The 20,642-nt window shown below is 44.4% G+C and overlaps 1 protein-coding gene across 1 annotated transcript in view; it reads right to left on the bottom strand.

Moving 5' to 3' along the window:
* The window catches only part of TSPAN7 (tetraspanin 7), an 87,718-nt gene that overhangs the window by 10,304 nt on the left and 56,772 nt on the right, over positions 1–20,642 (bottom strand). Inside the window, exons 2-5 of the mRNA XM_084201092.1 lie at positions 7,794–7,982; positions 5,237–5,311; positions 3,697–3,792; positions 1,818–1,973 (exon numbers count right to left, since the gene is read on the bottom strand). Coding sequence (XP_084057218.1) covers positions 1,818–1,973; positions 3,697–3,792; positions 5,237–5,311; positions 7,794–7,982 — 516 coding nt within the window. The remainder of the gene's footprint in view (positions 1–1,817; positions 1,974–3,696; positions 3,793–5,236; positions 5,312–7,793; positions 7,983–20,642) is intronic.

A 20,642-nucleotide genomic window follows, 5' to 3' on the forward strand; every position in this document is an offset into this window, starting at 1 on the left:
TCAGCAGTGCTTTTCTGTTGGGTGACATTTGACAGGAGAGCAAGGAGCAAGAATGGCTGGAAATGTGTTACCAGCCCTGGCCAAGCCCTCACTGATCCCTCAGTCACTTCCTACAGTCCAGCAGGCATCCTGTGCCACGAGGAGCTCCAAAGTGAACAGGGATTTCCCTGAGCAGGCAGAGCAAGCCTGGCACTCAGAGGAAACACAAACCAGTGCTGGGAGTGCCAGTGGTACCTAAATGGTTTTGCAGCCAGGAAAGTGCATGGCTGTGCTGAACTGCAAAGCTGGTGGAACACCAGCCCCAGCAGAAAGCTCTCCAGCTGGGAAGGGGAGCAGAAGCAGAGGCTCAGGGTGGGCTGCCCATGCCTGCTGTGGGTGCTGGCTGTGCTGCACATGCCCTACATCCACCCTGCTGCTCACCTTCCTTCCCCTTCCACAAAAACATCAAGTGGCTCTCATTAAGCCATTGCAAAAAAAAAAAAAAAAAAGAAAGGCTTAGTGGAAAATAATCCTCTAGCATCCCTTTTACAATGCATGCCAGAAAATGTTGTCTACTTGACTGGTTTTCAAAGATGTTTCAGGGTTTCAGGCTGTGCTCAGCCACCAGTCCAACCTTCTGAGTCACAGGTGACTGAGGTGAAAAAGACAGAAACAGAAGAGACAGAGGCATTTCCATATTTCCCCTGTTGTCCACAGGACTTCTATTTATTTTTTAAATAGATCTCTGAAAATAAAAACAGAAAATAAAATAATCCTTAAGACTGACGAAGCTGCACTACTTAGAATGGTGATTTAGCCACAATATCATTCCTCTTACCAACAAACTATTCCCTCTCTTGCAAATCTTAAGTAAGAAAGAATTGATGAAGCCCTAGCACTTGAAGCAATAACTTGAGTAGCACTTCTTCAGCACAATGTCTAATGCATAGATGCTGCATTACTTTCTCTTTATTCTTCCATTCTTAGCGTTTTCTGTATTTTTATTCTCTAATTATTCATTTTCTTCCTGTTCTCCCTACTTGCCTTTCCAATCCTATTTCTGTCTTCCCAACCCTCTCCTCCAGGTGACCCAGGGAAAACGTCACTCTGGCTGGGCTGTGCTCGCAGCCCTACATCTTCACAGATTTTAACTCACAATAATGCACCCACCAACCACAGCATTTACTGTCAATCACCTGTGTCACTGTCACATTTTCTGAAAAATCCTCCTTGCCCAGGATTTCTTTCCTGGGAAGCTGAGAAGCTTCAGAGGAAAAGGAAAACAATATTATCTCATTTGCTTCTCCTGTGTTTTGCTGCTTTGGAATGTGGTTTGGAGATTGTTTATCCAACAGGTGCATGTTTGATTGGTTTAATGTGAATTGTTTTTACTTAAGGACCAATCACCATCAGCTGTGTCAGACTCTGAGGAGAGAGTCACAAGTTTATTATTATTATCTTTTAGCCTTCTGTAAGTATCCTTTCTCTATTCTTTAGTATAGTTTTAGTATAGCATTCTTTAATATAATATCATATCATCAAATAATAAATCCAAGAACATGGAGTCAGATCCATCATTTCCTTCCTGCCACAGGGGACCCTGAAAACACCCCACACCTGTGTTTCCTCAGAACTGCTGCATCTGGGATTGGAGTTCAGAAAGGCAGCTCAAAGAAAACGAAGCAAGTGCAGGACCAAGCCCGTCCTTACCATCACTCCAGCCTTACTGGCACATTATCAACCAACCATTTGAAATGAAATGCAAGTGCAAGCAGGCACACACTCCACTGGGGTGCTGGGTGGTGTCACAAGGGCCTCTGGCACAAGAGCACTGGTACCTTCTGGTTTACTTTAGTGGCAGCCACGGTCATGTTGCGCAGATCCTGAGTGTTACAGTCACTGGAGTTCATGCAACAGCTCGTAGGGATGCCGTGCTTGAAGAAGTAAGGGCTGGTGCTCCAGTTGGTGTAGCTCTGAATGCCACAGCAGCTCAGCTGGGAGGGGTAAGAGGCAGGTTTAAAACACACAGACAAACAAACCAGAATTAAAACTAGAACAGAATCATCTCGGCCCACTTCATAAGCTCATAATCAAAATAATGACAGGGCACCTCAAGTTTTGAAAAGCAGATACCACTGCTGCCCCATTAATTACACAAGGGATGTAACTTACAGGACATGGGAGCAGATGACCTACTAAAAAGAGCTATTCTACTATGAGCATAACTATTATTTGCAACATTTCACAAAGGTTCAGCCATAAACCCATCTTTTTTAGCTGTCAGTCTTTTGGGGTATTTTTTGTTTGTTTGTTTAATTTTTTTATTTGATTAAAGATGACCCTGTAAATTCAAGACCTCAAAGCATTACACAGAATTACATGTATCACATACAGGTTCAAACTAGTACAAATCAATAAGGTGAAGCCTCTCTAACTCACCAAAATAATTTCTAGGACAATTCACTGAGCTGTGAATAGAAAGAGACCATATGTTCACAGGGTGTATCTAGGAAGTCAGCTAGAAAACCCTAAATTGGGAAGGATGTTCTGATTTAGATCATAAGCTAGAAGTCAGAGACTCAAAAGTATGGAGCATGTGCTGAATTTTCTGCATGGAAAGGGCTTATGAATGCAGCTCCTGTAAAGAGAGAACTATGAATGAAATTAACATTCTGCTACAGCAGAAACACTGAAAATCTACTCAGAACTATTTTGTTTGGCCAACTCCAAGGAATCAAAAATCTGAAATACAGGTTAACAATATGCAAACAGACAATTTGACAGCAGAATATACTCAGTTTGGAGCACTGCAGTAATGTGCTAACCAGGAGAAGCCAGGTTAGAGTACATTTTCAACCAGGCTGAAGGGTCCAACACAAGAGCTGTGCTTTCTAAAGGTCTGGAAGTCATTGATACAATACACTGACATTTGAGCCATTCATTGAGCCACAATTGTACAGAAAGGAAATTGGCTCGTGGAATGTATTGCAAACTCAAGGAACAGCTTCTTGCTAGGGCAGAGCTTCCAGTGGGAACTTAAAAGTGAATTTTATCACTCTGTGTTGTAGTTGGTGGACTTGGTCTCTTGTGGGTGGCATTCCCAGCTGGTTTGGCTGTGCTGTGGCATTTGCTCCTGCCCTGTGCCCTGCAGGAAGGCAAGGCAACCCCACTGCCCTGCTACCACCCCTGAGGGTCACAGAGGCTCTTCTCCCCCAAGCTCCTCTCCATCCCCCAGCACAGCTTTCACTGCCAACCTCAGCAGTTTTCCTCTCCATTTTCCTCTGGGGAAAAGATACCCAGTTTTTCTCCTTAACTCACCAGGTCTCCTTTGCCAGCCTCTCAGTGTACTTGTGAAGTGATGCAGGACACAAGACCATAAAACCCTGTCTCATCCAGCTCAAATTTAAAACATTTTATGATCTTATTGGCAAATTCCCTTCGGAACAAGGGGTGTTCTTTAGGAATAGACCTGCCCCATAAACCTAATTCAAGATCTGGGACTAACAACAAGCCAGTGGGACAGGCCTTGCCTTTATCAGACAGCTTTTCACTAAAATTTAGGCATCCTGGGCAAGCATTTCCTTTAGATCAGTTTTGCCAGCCTCTAATTTTGCTTGCAAATTACAACTTGCAGATTGAGCCATCAAAACTTCACATTTTGGGATTATATCCATGCTTTCTCTATTGTCTAATGTTGGTCCCCAGTTTGAGACTTACACTTTCCTGTACGTTATCCACTGCATGGCTCCGCTCATCGTTCTTGTTGTAATTCTGGATTGCTTCAGTGTATGTCCTAAGGAAAGTATCCTTGATCTGGGAGGGGGAGGAATAAAAACCAGCCCACATGAGCAACAAGAATCACAGCATCTGAAGCAGTTTTTGCAGGAAGCAAATGCATTGCCAAATTTCCTAACAAGACGCCCAAAGTAGCCCTTCCCAGTTGTTTATAAGGGTGTTTTTAGAACTGGAAGGGCTCCTTCTTGACTGTCAGGAATAATTAATGCCATTTTTCCAGTGGGATATCAGTCACAGAAGTAAGACTACCCCAGCAAACTGATATGTTTTAAAAAAATACTGTAAAATGACTTAACCTATCAAAAAGGTGTCATTTTATGCTTTTCCTCCCAAACACCTTGTTGTAGCACTAAGTCTGGAGGAGACTGCATGCTTCTCCCTGCTTGTGGATGCCAGGTGTACAAACACCCTGGGGACACAAGCCAATGGCACCAAGGTAAGGCAAATCTCCTGACCAGGCACCCCCAGCACCAAAGGGATTTGGGTAAGGAACAAGAGGTCCCTCAGCTGGAAAGTGTCAGGCACATCATCAGGAATGGCACTTTGGGTGGGAAAGGGGCTGGGAAGCAGATGATGTGAGCAACCCACGTGGCTGTGGCCTTCACAGGAGACTGCCTCTCCCAAAAGGGAGCAGTCTGACCCTGGGGCTGTGGCAGGTTAGGTGGGATGAAATGGGAATCCTCAGCAGGTGGGCAGGCACCTCAGGACCATGTCAAAAACAATGCACTGCTTGCAGGGGTGAGCAGCAGAAAACTCTACAGCAAGGGAAATGTCAAAAGAAGAGACTGGAAAACCAGCTCATACAAAGAGAAGAGACAAGGAGGGTCCCTGGGGCTGCTCTGGTTCAGACCAGTGGCATGTAGGTCCATGGACTTACAGCCAGAGATAGACCTGATTACAGTGGATAAAGCAGGAGTGTTACTACAAATCTAGACCATCACGCTTTTTTAAAGCTTCTTCCTGTCCCAGTTTCCTCCCTCACTCTACTTGTAATCTCTCCTTATTCTCAAGATAGAAATGAAATCCCATCCCACTCCCTCCCCACCCCCCCAAGAGAAAAAAGATTTACAAAACAGCAAGTCTGGTGTGAAGCAGAAGTTGTCTCTGCCTTACATAAACCAGCATTTGCCTGGCTGAAAAAGCTATGTTCAAGAAAAGCATTTAACCTATTTTGCAGCCCTCAGCATATGTAAAAGAGTAAAGAAGATCTTCCATGGTGGGCACACAAAACCTGATAGCTCCAGAGTAAATCACCAGGCAGCTGAGGGCTAGAGCTTTGGCTAAATCCCTTCACTGGGAATGGCACTGGTTTTAGGAGCTGTACAGGTCATGGTTGCACAGCAGCCCCATCCCTGGAGATGTGCTGGAGCCAAGCTCAGTGCCCTGCACGTTCTCCATGCTCCAGGGAGGCACTGCCAGCTGCAAACACTTCCACCTTCCAGCTCAGCACATTTCCACCTACCTCGTGGCGAAAGACAAACCCTGAAATGCCAGCCACTAGCTCAGCCAGGAACACCAGGGACAGGAACATGGCATACTGAAAAGGCAGGAGGCAAGAGAAGTCAGGGCACGACAGGCTTTTGTCTCAGCACAGATATTATCACATGAAATGCAACTTTCCCCTCTAGGCACCCTTCAAAGATGTTAGAAACCAGAGGTCTTTTGGAGGAGATACACAGGTTATGACCTGAATGTAACACATGTGTTTGTACAACTCACAATGATATATATTGCTCAATCACTGGCTTTTCTGACATTTCTGTTCCCACGTTTCTCAGCACTCTTACAGAAATTAAAACACACTCACGTGCCAGAGGTGAATCCGAGTCCCTCAAGGTTTTGATCTTGCAATAAGGAACACAAGCAGACCCTTCCTGTTTGCAGGGTGCTCTGCTAAGCTCAATAGGCTTCCCCAGGTGTTTTGGTTTGTGTTTATCTATCTCACTGCCAGGCTGGGATTTGCTGCCTGGTTCCTGAAGTTTCTCCAATGAGTGAACTGAAACATTGCCTTCACTGGAAATATTCTCACAGGAACACCAGCCATATGCTCCAAATACTTTGCTGAGCCAAGGTCCATATTTGGCTTTAGGTGCAGCATTTGGATCAGGAGCTAAATAAACCTTGAAAACAGTGCTTTCAGTGTAGGCACTCACCAAGTACTAAAAATATATTTAAGCTGAAATAAAGAAGGTAAAGAAAAATTGCAAAGTGGGATAGTAAAATTTGAAGTTTGGGCTTAATTTTCTGGGGGGAAAATTACCTTTTTACTCCACCTGCTAACTAACAGGTAATTAAGAAAGGAAATATTTTAAATTAAATTCAGTCCTAGCAGGATTTAGTGGAGAAAGGGAAACAGCTTTCATGAAAGGTTATTGGGGAAAGGAGCACAATGGTGAAAGCAGAGCTAGAAAAAAAATGTGTCAAATTAATGCAGCTGTCAAAACACTGTCTGTTCAGGAGAGAAAAGAAGTTTAGAAATATTTCTATACGTACAATGAAAATAAACCCACATGCTTGGAACAGCACATGCTAGTATTAATGGCATGGCTTTAAGAAAGTTATGGAGCAGCTAGCAGAGCCTGATTTCCTATGGATTTATACCATCATTCACCTTTATCCCTCTCCCATCTGGACTGCAGTGACTCCAGCAAGCCTCTGCACATGCCCTGACAGCCCATCACCAGCAAGAGCAGCACTGAGGTTCCTGCCAGCTGGCCACCAGCTGATGGAATTGCAGCTGCTACCTCTCCCCTTCCCCTCTCTGCCATCATTTGAGGAAATTAACTCCCTTTAACATGTCCTTTCTTTTTAAAATGCAGTTAAAATTGGACAAAAATCATCCCATCTCCTTAGAAAACCAGTCCCAAAATACTGTAGCAGGACTGTCAAGCCCTTTCTCACTAGTTCAGTGCTTCACAAGTGCTATTTCCACCCTTCAAACCATCACACATGCAGCATTTTGCTCCTAAATATGCCTACAAACACAGTTTATCGTGTAAATTTGTTTAACCTGTAGTTATTTTGAATTTTAAGGTAGGCTGGAAAACTCAGAACAGAGAAAGACATGCAGAGAGAGGTTAAAATTAACTGAGGGACAACAACTTCCCCTCTGCTCAGTGCACCTCGAGCCCCTGCTGCTTTTGAGGTGAGGCCAAACATCCTACAAATGCTCTGCTTTTTGGGTTGAATTGTTCTATCCTAGTGAATGTTAAGAGAAAAAGAAGGGCTGGCCTGCTTTCATGAGGTCCCAACTATCAGTTCCATAATTTCACATCAGTGTATTAAACTGACCGCTTAAAATAGAGTTTGAAAGAAGTTCACATTCACGATGCTTTGGGCATCTTTAAGATTGTAAATATATTTATCTATCTGGCTCACAGAAAACCAGAAGGATTGTAGAATGACTCATAGAGCAACTCAGCAGCACCACCCTGCTCCAGACACTTGGGCCTATGTGCCACGTGCAGCAAAATTCAGTCACAGTCAATGAAAAACTGGTTTTGGTGAAGGGTTTTCTTCTCCCCCTTTGTCCAGAAGGCACACATGTTGAAAATAACAATTAATAAAATCTAGCTTATGTGCCTAAAAAGTTTCACCAACATCTGTCAGGGTGTGGCAGCAGCTCTGGTCACAGAGAGCCACAGACAGCTTTGCCAGGCATCATCCTGGGAAAGAAAGGCTGTGAGAAGAGCAGAGAAAAGAACGAGAAACTACTCCTATCTTCACCTGCTGCTGTGAACATGTGGAATGTGTTAGGAGATTTGTTTACCAAAGGGTAGGTTTTTAATTAGCCAATGGTGATGGTGTTTTAATTAAAGGACCAATTAGGTCAACCTGTATCATAACTGCTTATAAAAGGAACGGGTTTCTTAACAGTGATATTTGTAAAATAAAGAGATTGATCAGGCTTCTGTGAATCGTGGAGTCAGTGCTAATTATCACCCACTGCAGGGACAGTGGGGGGAATCCCAACTGCCCCCAAACCCTCCTCCCCTCTTCAGGCACTGGGCTTGGCTCACCAGCTTCAGCATCCATGGGCTGCCGCGGCAGGTGGCGAAGCAGCCGAAGAGGCCGAAGACGATGATGGTGGTGCCCGTCCCGATGAGCACGTAGGGGGCATTGGTGGAGTTCTCAGCAATGAGGGAGATGTAGGTGCCAAGGGTCAGCTTGCCCCAGACGCCCACTGCCAGCAGGATAACGCCGGTGATCTGCAAGGAATCACAGAATCGTGGGGTTGGAAGAGATCATCGAGTCCAACCTGTGCCCCGACACCTCAGCTGGACTGTAGCACCAAGGGCCATGTCCAGCCTTTTTTAAACACATCCAAAGATGGTGATTCTGCCACTGGGAAGAGCATTCCAGTACTTTATTATTCTTTAGGTGAAAAATTTTTTCCTAATATCCAACCTATCCCTTCCTCCCTTCCCTGATGTAGCTTGAGACTGTGTCCTCTGGTTCTGCCAGCGCTGCCTGGTGGAAGAAGGGGACAAACCTGTCAGGAGCTGTGAATTTTTTTTTTTAATTTGTTTTTTTTTTATTTGTTAAGGTTGGGGTTAAATGTGTGAGATGGTATTTTATATTCGGATTTAGGTGTTTATTACTTTTTATTTATATTATAGCCTTATTGTGAGTTTTATAGTACTTTAATATACTAGAAATGGAGTTGTATTTTCTTCTTTATAAGGCTTCTTAAGGATAAACTGTCTAATTAAGAAATGATATTTAAATTATTTTTCCTCTTAATAACTAACTACTTTTGGTACTTAATAACTAACTACTTTTGGTACTTAACAACTACTTTTGGTTCATAATGTGGATTTTTAAATATAATTATACAATACTACTTAAACTTATGAAGAAGAAGGACTAGCTTTTGTTTTTAAATTTTTATTTTGTTTTATATATGTCACATTCTATATATGTTGAATTCTAAGCTTTCTACCATGTGATACTATACACTTCTATTTAAACTACACAAAATCTCAGTTTTATCATTCAATTTTGGAAGTCTTCTTCACAAACTCAGGTCAAATGCAGTGTTCTCTTGGGAGTCAGTGCTTGTGAGCACAGAAAGCCTAAAATTCTCAGCAAGCAGGGTTCCAACCAGGAGCCACTGGGGAGGGCATCCAAAGACTTCCAAAGTACCTGATCCTGCAGGCATGTGCTGGTGCTGTGTGCTGACAGAGGGAGCCTCAAGAACTCCAGAGAGACAGACAGACAAACTCCAGCATCTGCTGCATTGAGGCTGCCACTGAAGGACAAACATCCAAGAGCAATCCCTGCCAGGGGAGGGTGCAGTGCACACCTGCAGGAGCAGCTCTCTGCTCTCTGCTCCTGCAGCCCCACGGCCAGCTCCACGTGTCCCTCTGCCTGAGCGTCCCCTGCTCCCCCTGAGCAGCCTCAGCAGGTGTTGGCATTTCTGCTGCCACTCTGGGACAGGATTAGCAGAGACTTCTGCTCTCCTGCTCACACTGGCAATGAGAATAAACCCAGCTCTTGTCCATCTTTCAGTGCCTCTGTGTGAAAAGTGCTGATTCCTCGCTATTGCACCCAGCAGCTGAATGTCAGAAAGAATCACCGAGGAGCCTACCAACCCCCAGACAGCAACTGCCCTTGCCAGGGCTGTCCCATCCCTGCACAGCACCATCTTCACCTCTCCTCGTCCTGAGCAAAAGTGGATTAATCAGCAAAATCTGAAAGCAAGCTGCAGGGGACTGGGAAATCTGCAGAACAACTTCTGGTTTCTCGCCTCCAGTTCCACAAAGGGCTGGTGTCAGTGCCTAAGCTGCTGAAAGTTTTACCACCATCCCCAGGGAGGCATAAAAGCAGCCTTCACTGCCAAAATGAACAGGCAGCTTCACATATGAAAGAGAGCTCAAGCCTCCTAATAAAAAGCGTTTTTAGTTGGCAGTTTGAAACAATTACTAACCCTTTACTATGCATTTTAAGAGTTTGGTTTCCCCAGGTCTCAGGGGGGCCTATCCAATTTATGGCACACACAGACTTTGGAAACAAGGAGGAAAGCCTCTTGGTGGTTTATTCCCCTTCTGCTTCTTAATAGAGCTCTGATTTACAGGGATTTAAGGAAATCCCTGAGTTTGTTGGGAGGTCTAAGGCCCTAGGAAGCTTGGCACAGTGCAGAGGGGATGGGATGTTCCCACAAAGACATCCTGAAGATGCACCTCGGGTTGCAGCACTGCTGGCTGGAATTTTGCTCATGAAGACAAGAAAACCATAAGAGTTCCCTACAAACCTTTCCATGACCTTTATTCAGCAGAGCACAAGCAGTGCTATGACTAATGCCTACCTCCACCCCAAGGCAAGCCTCAGTTCCTTATTTCCAAGACACACTTTTCATCACTATCTCTCTGTGCCATCACACAGTTAAGGAACAATGGATGTACTGGTTTCTGGTTTGGTTTTTGGATTTTTCTTTAAAAGCAGGAGAGACATGGGCAGACAGAAGAGCAGGACAGTGCTGGCCTGAGAACAAGGCAGCAGGAACAGACACTGCTCCTGATACCATCAGTACACACATCTTCCCTTTATCCCCTTCCTTTGACCCAAAATCTCTCCACCAGCCTAATTCTGTGACCTGTGACCTGGCTCAACAGTTTCAAAAGCAGGATGCTGTGTGTCCCTTTATGCCTGAAAGGTCTAAAAGGAAACTCAGAGCATCTTCTCCAATGCACAATCCCACCCCAGTCTTCCCTACTCCCTTTCCACTGTAAAGTTTCAATTTGGACAATGATCACATAGGAGATGTACAAAGTATTTCAGATATCCTGGCAGTCAGAGGAGAGTGATTACCAGCCCTTTGATCTTTAGAGACCCTCTGAGCATCCAAACACCTAAACCAAACACCTTTGTTTATTTACAAACACCTGGAAGAGCCAGCACACGGAGCAGAGAGCAGCAGTAAAATTCCACCAGTGGACTCCTACAGCAAAACCTGGTCTTCATATGGCCCAGCAACAATTTTGAGATTTGTCCTGGAGATGCTGTGAGAGCTACAGCCGGTGAGGAAAGTGTCATAACCCCACTCCAGATCCTCAGCAACCACAGAAGAAATGAACTGGCAGCTGCACAGCCCACAATGCCCCAAATGAGACATCTGGAGTGCTACAGAAAAACAAGCATTTGCAAAGGAAAAAAACCTCCCAAAAAACCAAAAAGGAAGACATTTCCTTCAAAAAAGCAACTGCCAGACACTCCTATCTAAATGTAAAGACACGTGGGATCCTCTCTTTTGGTGTTTTTAAGGGAAAGCAAAAGAGAACAACTACCCAAAATCCCAAGTTTCAAGGCCTGTCACAAATTTACCAAATACTTCTGATTCAGAAGAAAACCCCAAAGTTTTCCTTGGACTTTACAAGCCTTGGTTTAAGCAGAAATAGCCCACCCTGGATAACACAGGCAAAGCTCAAATCCAACCAGAGAACATCACTAGAGAGATTCCTGCCAGCAGCCAGGGCTGGCCTGATTTATCCATGCTTGGGACCAGTTCCCATGATCATAACAAACCCCACAAACTCAGACAGGTTTTGTGTCCCCAGATGGCCTTGCAAGAGGTCTGTGCTGGTTTTGGTGGTCTCTTCTTCATGCTTGCACCGTGTTCTGCCCCCCACACTGCTTTGATGAATTTTCCCTGCACCTTCTGTTTCTTTTCTGTGTTCTTTCTCTAGTTTGAAACATTATTAGAAAGCTATTTCATCCTGGATTTCATCAAAGGTAGATGATATCTTCCTTACAAAAGTTCACTGCAGTGGAAGCCCCTTGCACTCATGTTTCCTCAGCCAGGAAACCAGAGATGCAGCATTCCATAAAACATTATTAGTCCTGACCTTCATTTCGGTCAAAATTTTAAAAGTTAAAAGAAAAAAAAACAACAAAACACAGGAGATATCCAAGTAGGGGAAGGATTTTAAAGGCTACACAGAAGTAGAAATCACATTGTTTAGCCCTAGCAGGTCTCACATTTCAGTTCCTCTGAGCTCAGGCTCAGCAAACACACCCCAGAAGCCCTTGACTGATGAGATGGCAGGAAATGAAGCAGGTTGGCCACCTGGACATTTTCTAACAAAAGCACCACTGAAATCATGATGTTCCCACAGAATGTTTTAATCTAGATGAATTGGACTGTTCTGGCTGAAAAAAAAAAAAAAATCTATGAACCAACCTTCCCCCACCCCCAGCTCTACCTCTTGCCTCTCCTCAAGCATGATATCCCAGACACATCCCACCAGTCACTGGTTTCAGTCAGTCAGGCTTTGTAGCCCTTTTACCTTCCTTCAGCACCACCACAGATGTTTCCAGTGTTATCTGCAGTCCTGCTCCCAGTTCTGCATGTGGTGGGAAGGCTGCCATGCAACAGGCAGGCAGGAATACAGCAGAACTGACTGTCACCTCTAACTCCACCTGTCCAACAAACCAACTGCTTTTTGGAGACACACAGTCAGAGATGTGGCCAGCAGCACTGACACAAGGGTGTGTGCCACAGCTTTACAGGACACAGGGAGAGTGATGCTCTGATAATGCTGGGCATTCCCAAAGTCAGAATTAATACTAAACACATGCAGTTCCTCAAGAAAAGGCAACAGAAAAATGTTTGAGAATTCCTTCTTTTAATAATATCAAAACGAAGATTAAACTGTCAATCCCCTTCTTCTAGGTAACAGCAGCAAAGTCTGCAGAGAGGAGTATCCAGAAAATAACTTCTGAAAGTGCAGAAAGTGCAGAAACTTCTGAAAGTCTTTAGTTCTGTCAGAATTAGGCAGGAAAACACTGTGCACCCATTTCAGCTGGATGCACACCACTCCTAAGAGAGTCTGTTGTCTTCACACCCCAAAACCCACAGAGCACCTGTGGCAAGACCTGAAGGTTGCTGCTGCTGATACAGGAGGCACAAAAGGTTCTACACCTCACATCCACGGAGATTCAAGACCTTAATTCAAACCCTTATTTACACTTGGGACTGCCATATGGAATATTTAAAGTTTGTCAATTACAGAGGTGAAGATAAATGTGCAGCAGGAATTGCTGGTTTATTGGTCCACATAATTCATATCCTCCTGTTCATTATTGATGTGAGCAATTTTGATTCCTAAGGTCTGTCAAAATAAAAGTTGGAAGCCAATCCTGATTGCTGCAGAGCACACAGCAACCCTTCTACTCCCAAAAACAGCAGGAAGAGCTCAGCATTTCTCTGGACCAGCTCTTTATCTACAGAACTGAGATGCAAGAGGGCAACTTCATTAATGAGGATCTATCTCACTGTAAGTATAATTCTTCCATTTCATTTCATATTTTCAACCTTGCTAAATGAAGGTAAGATGTGGGCAACTTGAAATTCAAAGCAGCAGCAAAGAATCGGATACAAGGAAAATAACCATGTTGCTGGCATTTTCAGTTTCTCAGTTCCTCATACTTCCTTTCCCAAACACCAGCCCCCCTGCATTTGGGTGGAGGCATGCTGTCTCTGCACAGCTGTCCTGCAGCCTTCTCCTCAAACAGGCTAGAGAAATGGATAATGTGCTCAACATGGATGGAGCCAGGGGAAGGCAGACAAGAACTGTCTCAGTCCATCCTGGCTGAAGCTGAAAGGTCTAGCAATAGGTTTAGCAGGCTGTGAGGAAAGGAGAGAGGACCAAGGCACACAGCTAATTAGCTCTTCCAGATACTTCCCCAAAGGAGGGAAACTTTCTCATGAAGAAAACGTCCGACCTTGACAACATCCAGAACAAATCCTGCGTTAAAAGCATGTCCAGAGAGACTTAAAAATAACTGGCCTACCTCTGAAAATTTTATAACTTTCCCAAAATAGGCAATGGATCACATTCAAAATGTTCCTGCTTTACAGCTTGTCAAGCACTGGGAGTGGCTGGCTTTGAGTCTTCTCCTTCCTCAGCCCCTGGGCCCTCTTCAGGCAGGCAGGTGACTAAAAGTAATATAAATCTGCCTTTGAGCTTCAATGTCAGCTCTTCACAGGCAGGGGCAAAGCATCAGGCCAAGGTACAGCAGAAGATGCACATGCCTGTGAGCCAGCAGCACACCTGAATTCTCTGTCCTCACATCTGCTGCTCTTGACTGCACCTGCAAACCCAGCTTGGGTCACCCTGGCACAGGACTGATCTCTGCTGGAGCCAACAGGAAACGAAGATGCCACCAACTGTACCTTTGGAAGAAGGCAACAAGTTGCAAGCCAATAAATCATCATTTCTGGCCCCTTTGCAAGCTGAGAGACAGCCTGCAAAGGTCACTGTGTTAGGGAAAAACACCTGCAGTGGCCATTCTTGTGTGCAAGTGTTTAGTGTCTGCTAGCTCCTGACTTCACCATTCCTTAACACATTTCCCCAGTGCCTAACATAATTACTTTGTCCCTCTGCTCTTGTAACTCAGGCCTGTCCCTCTTCTTCTTCTTTGTTCCCTACAGCTTTCCATGTAAAGAAATCCTTCCTAAAAAGACACAGCCAAAAGGATTTAAAGGGAAAATGCCCTGAGATTAATTCCCATTCCTCCCTGAGGTGCCTTGCCTGTCTCACCTGTGCAGGCTGCCACGCTTTGGGCTCAGGGTTTTCTCTCCCTGTTGCATGTGTGGAATGTCCAGCACAAGGAATCTTGCTCCATCCCTTCACCTCAGGAATCTGAGTTATGATCCCTGCTGCTCAGCATCCATCCAGAGCTACCTGCTGTCACAACACTGATTATCCACCACAGCCCTTGCTGTTTCTGTGCAAAACTGAGATTCCTGTGGATTAAAACTACATGTGGGAAGCATCCTCAGGGATCAGCACAGGTCAGCCACAGCAAGGGGGACACTGCCTCTGCTCTCTAGCCAGGGGACAACCACTGACTCTGCCCTGAAATACAGCAGAGGAGGTTTTGATTAGACACTGATATCAAGCTTAACAACCTGTTCTGGCACAGCTCCTTTCTGTGAGCTGACTACTATCCTATTTCCTTTTCAATAATATTTTTAATTTTCAGTGTTTGTCCTAGCTGGGATGCTATTACAAGAACATGAATAGCTGTCCCAGGTGAGCTGACATCAAATTAAGGCTCTCAGAGGTCAAACTGTAGTGCTGGTAAAAAAAAAAAAAAAAAGAAATAAAATGAAATTGAAATATTGGCTGTCACACAGATGACAAAGTGAATACCAAATTATCATGGAGCTGATCTGGCTACTCACCACCAACTCTGCAGACAATAGAGTGTGTACCAATCCCTAACTTTAATAGTCCCTCTATCAACTACAGAGCTAAATGACCTCTGAAAGGAAGTGGATATTTTATAAACAACCCAGGTGTTCCCCAGCACCCCCACCCATCCACACACCAACCACACACCAAGGTCTAATGGTGCTTTCCTTGCAGGCTGGGGCACAAATGACAACCAGGACTGAATCACTTACTCTGTATGGAAAACAGATTAAAAATCACCTTGAGGTGAGTGCAACCTTCTCCTTGCAACCAGAAGAGGCCAATGATCATTTAATGAACAGCAGGGAAGAAAACATCACAGTAATTTTGTTTGCTGCAGGATAAAAAATTGGACATGGCCCAAGAAGTCCTAGGAGCACTAACAAGGACTGCAGTGGGGAGACAGGAACTTGAAAACAACCTTGCAGCATTACTCAAAACTAAGGATTTCTTGCTAATACAGTGCAAATACCTATTTTTAGAGAATTTTTCTGTAAGGAAACAATTGATTACATGCCACTTGTAGGAAGATTCAGGAAGATTCAGGAAGAATAAGGACATCTGGGACCTGATCTCTATACTAATATCATGCCTGTGATGAATAGTTATAATAAACAGCCATTTTCTTATGCTGAAGGTGTAGCTTTATTACACCTTGCACTTTCAAAAAAGAAGTTGGAAATCCCAGTAAAATTAAGTTCTTTATCATGAGAATTATACTTATTTTTATGTAAGGCACTTCATTAAATGAGAGAAGATATTCTGCTTTGCAGTTTAATCACCAGTGGCTCTATTAATTGATGTATCTTTTAAGCCAGCTTGCAGACAAGAATGTGGTCATCTCCGGATAAAAATAAAACGCAAAAATACATTTCTGCTGGGAATTTTCAGACCTAATTTCTTGAAATGTAGCTTTAAATATGCATGACTGAACATCTCAGGGAAAAGAACTTAGAGAGTGGAGACTTCAAAAGCAGCATCTCACTCTGCAAGGGTAAGGCACACTCCTAGCCAGAGGAACTGGGGTTGTTTTGGAGGTCTGGTGGTACACAGAGCAGAAGGAACTCACTGATCATCAGCAAAGTGACACAGCCAGAGAATATTAACCTGTGGGGGCTGAAAGTTTTTGGGAGCTTAAATGCAGCAGCTGTGCCTCATACTCTCACTTTAAAATCCCTTCACAGAGGTGACAGAAATGTTGTTTACACAGCATGACATGGGTCAAATTTTAAAACAGTTCACCTCTTTGACTGAGATATAAGACTTGAAATGATAAAAAATGAGAGACAATAAAATGTTTTGAAACAAGACTACCCCTAATTAAATACTTTGTTTCTTAAATGCTCTTGCTGTTTGCTTGCCTCCTCATAAAGGAAGGCAAAATCTAAACTTCTATAATCCCTATGTGAACAAAGCAAAGGAAGAAAATGAAACACTCTGAAAAAAAGGCTCTAGTGCTGCCCATGCCCATGAGACTCACACTGTGTCCAAAACCCTGAGTCAGACTTCAGGGCAAAGACTCTCTTGTTCCTCAGGACTGACCAGGGCAGAGAAGACTTAGAGAGGGACCCCAGTCAAGGTTGGTAATTTCAATGGATCAATCAGCACATAAATTTCTCCCTGCACATGCAGCACCCTTACCAAGTTTGGATTAGCAGTAAGAAAACTTGAATTAAAAAGAGATGTACAAGCTCATTAGTCACTGCACACAACAGCAGTGGTGTGAAACTCTTTCAGAACCATTTTTTATTCAAGCCACTACAGTCCTAATAACCTTCAAAAAAGCAGAAAGTGGCACTGAGGTGTGGGATGATAAATTCAGTAGTAACAAATGCAAGGTCATGGTGCTGGGACCAATTCCAGCAGTTTCAAGTCCCTGAATTTGCAAATAATGGTGGAGGAAAAGGATTTCTGAATGCCAGCTGACCGTGGTGCTGATGAGGAACAACCCATGGCACACACACACAGCACACCCAAGGCAGTGGTGCATTTCCAAAAGTGAGGAATTCCCAGAGGAGGCTGTTTCAGGAAGCTGAGGTGATGCTGCAGCCGGTCCATGGCAGGAGTGAGGGATGAGGAGGTGCTGGAGAGTCCCTTGAGCAGGAGCTGAGACGTGTGGGGATGAGGAGGGGATATACCCCTGCAGTGGGGGGATCCCACTCCAAGGACAGAGGGAGCTGGTTCAGCCCCAGGACAGCCCAGCTGGGAGCACAGTGAGCCCACACTGGCCATGAACTCCTGGAGGGTGAAAATCAGGGTGGTGAGGGTGGGAGCAGCCTCTCCTCTGGGAGAGGGAAGGAGGGAGCACAGCAAAAAACACAGCCAGAGCCTGCGAAGGGTGTCAGCTTTCATCCCTTCACCAGGGGATGGGGGCTGCCCCAGTGGAGAGCTGGGGGCTCCCCCTGAGTGCCCAAAAGGCTGGAGCTGTGAAGAGGAAGGGGGGACAGCAGGGTCTCAGCCTCCATCCCTGCAGAGCCAGGCTGCTCCTGGCAAGAAGGTCGTCAGCTGCAGCATTAATTTCAGTTCAGTCCATCCAAAAATCAGCTTGAGGGCACATGTAATGATAAGGTTTTGTTTAAAGTTGAAAAAGGATTTTATTATTGCAACCAAGCCCCTCATGTCCTGATCCCATTTTATGGAAAATCACTGGTTATTTACATTCCCCTAATCATACTCAGAATGAGCTGAGGACTGCTATTCCCACTGAGGGGCTGTTATATATTTTTTTTTCCCAGAAAGGACACATTTATTCCATCATTAAGACCTCTGGTTGTTTCCCTTTCTCCTTTCACATGAGCCATGTTTTCCTCTCGTGTTCTTCAAGCACCATACTCCAGTGTTTTCTGGAGGTCTGCTTTTGGAGGCAGTGCACACAGGATGGATCCCCACATGGGAAATAAAATGTTCTCAGTTCAGCATACCCAGGTCAGTCCTTCAAAACCAACCATGTTCTCCATAACCATCAGCATATGCTCTCACCCACACCTCAGCTACTGCCTGTCCTCCCAAACACAAGTAGCAACACAGTCAAGGAAGTGAAAAAGGAAACTAAACAAAGCTAAAAATGGCAGCAGTAAGGTTTGTTCTACTCTAAAACAACCCAGTTTTGCCCAGCTAAGGTCCAGCACTCTGGTCTGCATCTACACGACAGTTTTCACACTGCTCTGTTGTTAATCTGTGTGCAGGTCTGGTTTTCATGTGCTGCTCCTGCTTCAGGAGCCAAAGCCAAAGCCAGAAGCTCCTTTTAATACTTCAATGCTTTTTTAGAGAGAGGAAGGAAATATCTGCCCCAAATCCCAACACCGTTGCAGAATCAAAATTTCACACCGTGGTGATTTCAAAATAGCTTAGGACCTGTAACCACTCACCAAAACTCTCTGGATGAAATGAAAAGAAACAACTGAGTTGTGTTTTATATTCCTATACACACACATATACTGGTGCTTAAATGATTGAGACACTGGAGTTCCTGTCTGTGGGGATTCACTTGAGTATGTGTCTGAAAATGAAGGCGTATTCCTCATACATTAGTTGGGTTTTGCTACATGTCAGAGCTGCCTAATTCAAATACTGACCCCTTTGAGCGTGTATGACTTTATGTGCTTGCATGGGAAAAGAAATTTTCTATGTAGCCTGCACTCAAACTGCTAAATTCCCGCTGAAACAAAACCAAAAAATATGAGCCAGAGGAGAGGCAAAAAATTTCAACCCAGATGTTTGATTAGTAAGAAAACCAAAACAACACTGCAAGAAAAAAACCCAAAACAAACAAAAAACCCAAGCAAAAGCAAACTAAGCCAAAAAATCAAATCAAACCAAAGCAACACAAAAGAACCTGAGCAACAAAAAGGACAACAACAAAACCCCAAAAGCCACCACCACAACAGCAAAACCAGTAAAAAATACCAGATAATTACAATAGCAAAGACAAAAGTAAGCTGCAACTCTCTTCCCCCCCAGCACAGTGATGCCTCCAGGAAAGCCTTTTAACCACAGGGCTCCCACTACCTGGAATCATTCTCTGGCATGGGTCCAGCAGCTGTGGGATGCCATCGTGCAGGATTCCTCACCCCACCCTGAAGCTTTGCCACAGCTCCCGTGGGAGCACAGGGACAAATGTCTGAAATGTCTGTGCCATTTGTGGCTGCCAGGCCCCTTCAGAAGAGCCCTGGGAGGCAAAGGATGCTGCTTCCATCTGCAGACCCCTCATCCCTGCCATCAGCCTCCACCTGGCCTCTCAAATGTCCCTTGGCAAAACCACCAAAATACCCCAAAACTGAGCAGGGATGCTCCTGCTGTTTGAGATGCAGTGTAAGATTTGCAGAAGGGATGGATTACTCATGGGTTTTAAATCAAACTCTTTAGATTTCTACATCTAGTACTTGAGGGTCACTTGCTGCTTAATCCTTCAAGTTTTCTTCTCCTGAAAGAGCTGCAATGATGTCCTAAATGACAGATGGACCAAACTGCATGGGATTTTGCATATCTTATTGCTATGAAAGATGATTAATTTTTAAATACTTCCAGGCTTCTTTATTCCAGTTCATCTCATCAGCTGTAATCAGGTTTTGATATTCAGTTAACATACTTGCTAACCAAATCTGCAATCAACGCAAATAAATTAAGCAAGTGGGTTGTTTAAAGGAAGGGAAGGGAAGGACTTTATCTGATGCTTGGCTCTGGTGCACACAGTTCCAGAGTGCAATTGCAAACCCTTGCTGAGCCTCTTGGAGCAGGCACTGGAGAGGCAGAGGCGTGCAGCCGTCCCACTGGATTTTGGTGCTGCTCTTCAGTCCCCCAGGCACGAGATAAATTCCACAGAGTGAGAGAAGGAGCTGAGGTTTGTTCTGCCTGCCAAGTCTTCTGAGTTTCCTTGAAAGTGCCTGTGATACAACAGCTGACTAAAGCCTGTCTGCGTGCTCGGCGTTAGTGCACTTCCATCTTCCCTGGAAATTGGGCTAATAAACCCCCCTGCCTTTACATAAAGCAGAGGAGATATATGTTGAGGAAGCAATTTCATTTTCAAGCTTGAATGGAAGTACTGCAATTAACGGAAAGAAAAAAGACAAATATAAAAAGTAGGCATTAAAAAACCTGTTATGTGTTTCAGAACAGCAATTAAAGGAAATGATTCACTGCAGAGCCCCTGTTGAAAAGATTAAAGAAAACCACTGCATCTTTCTCAAGAAGAATTACAGTTTGGAGGGGGATTTCACGCTGGTCTAATGCTAGTTTATTTACAGATATTCAATATTTATCTTACCAGCATTCATATGAGCAGTAAGGCAAGCTAATGTTACCGTCATTATACACATCATTCTGTTTTATTTCATTTGACTGGTTGTCGTAAAATTCATGTTTGCACTGTTGCCAGTTGATCTTATTCAAGCCTCATCTATGCTCCTTATAGGTTCCAATTTGGGGAACCACCTACTAACAACAGAAAATAGAAAACTTTAAAAGGCTGAGCACGAGCCATAAAAATTCCTAGCTGATTACTCCACCAAGCTTTCCTCTTTTACTTCACCAGCTCCTACTACACCCTGCCAGCAGCTGTCACTAGGGCTGGACTGTGAGTGGCTCCAGGCAGGGATGAGGCTCCCAAATTTGCCATCCTAGCTGGCTGTAGCTGATGCACACTGCTCATCCAGGCTGACACACCAGCACCAC

The sequence above is a fragment of the Fringilla coelebs genome (genome assembly GCF_963513975.1).
Source record: "Fringilla coelebs genome assembly, chromosome: 2".
In the NCBI taxonomy this organism is placed as follows: Eukaryota; Metazoa; Chordata; class Aves; order Passeriformes; family Fringillidae; genus Fringilla; species Fringilla coelebs.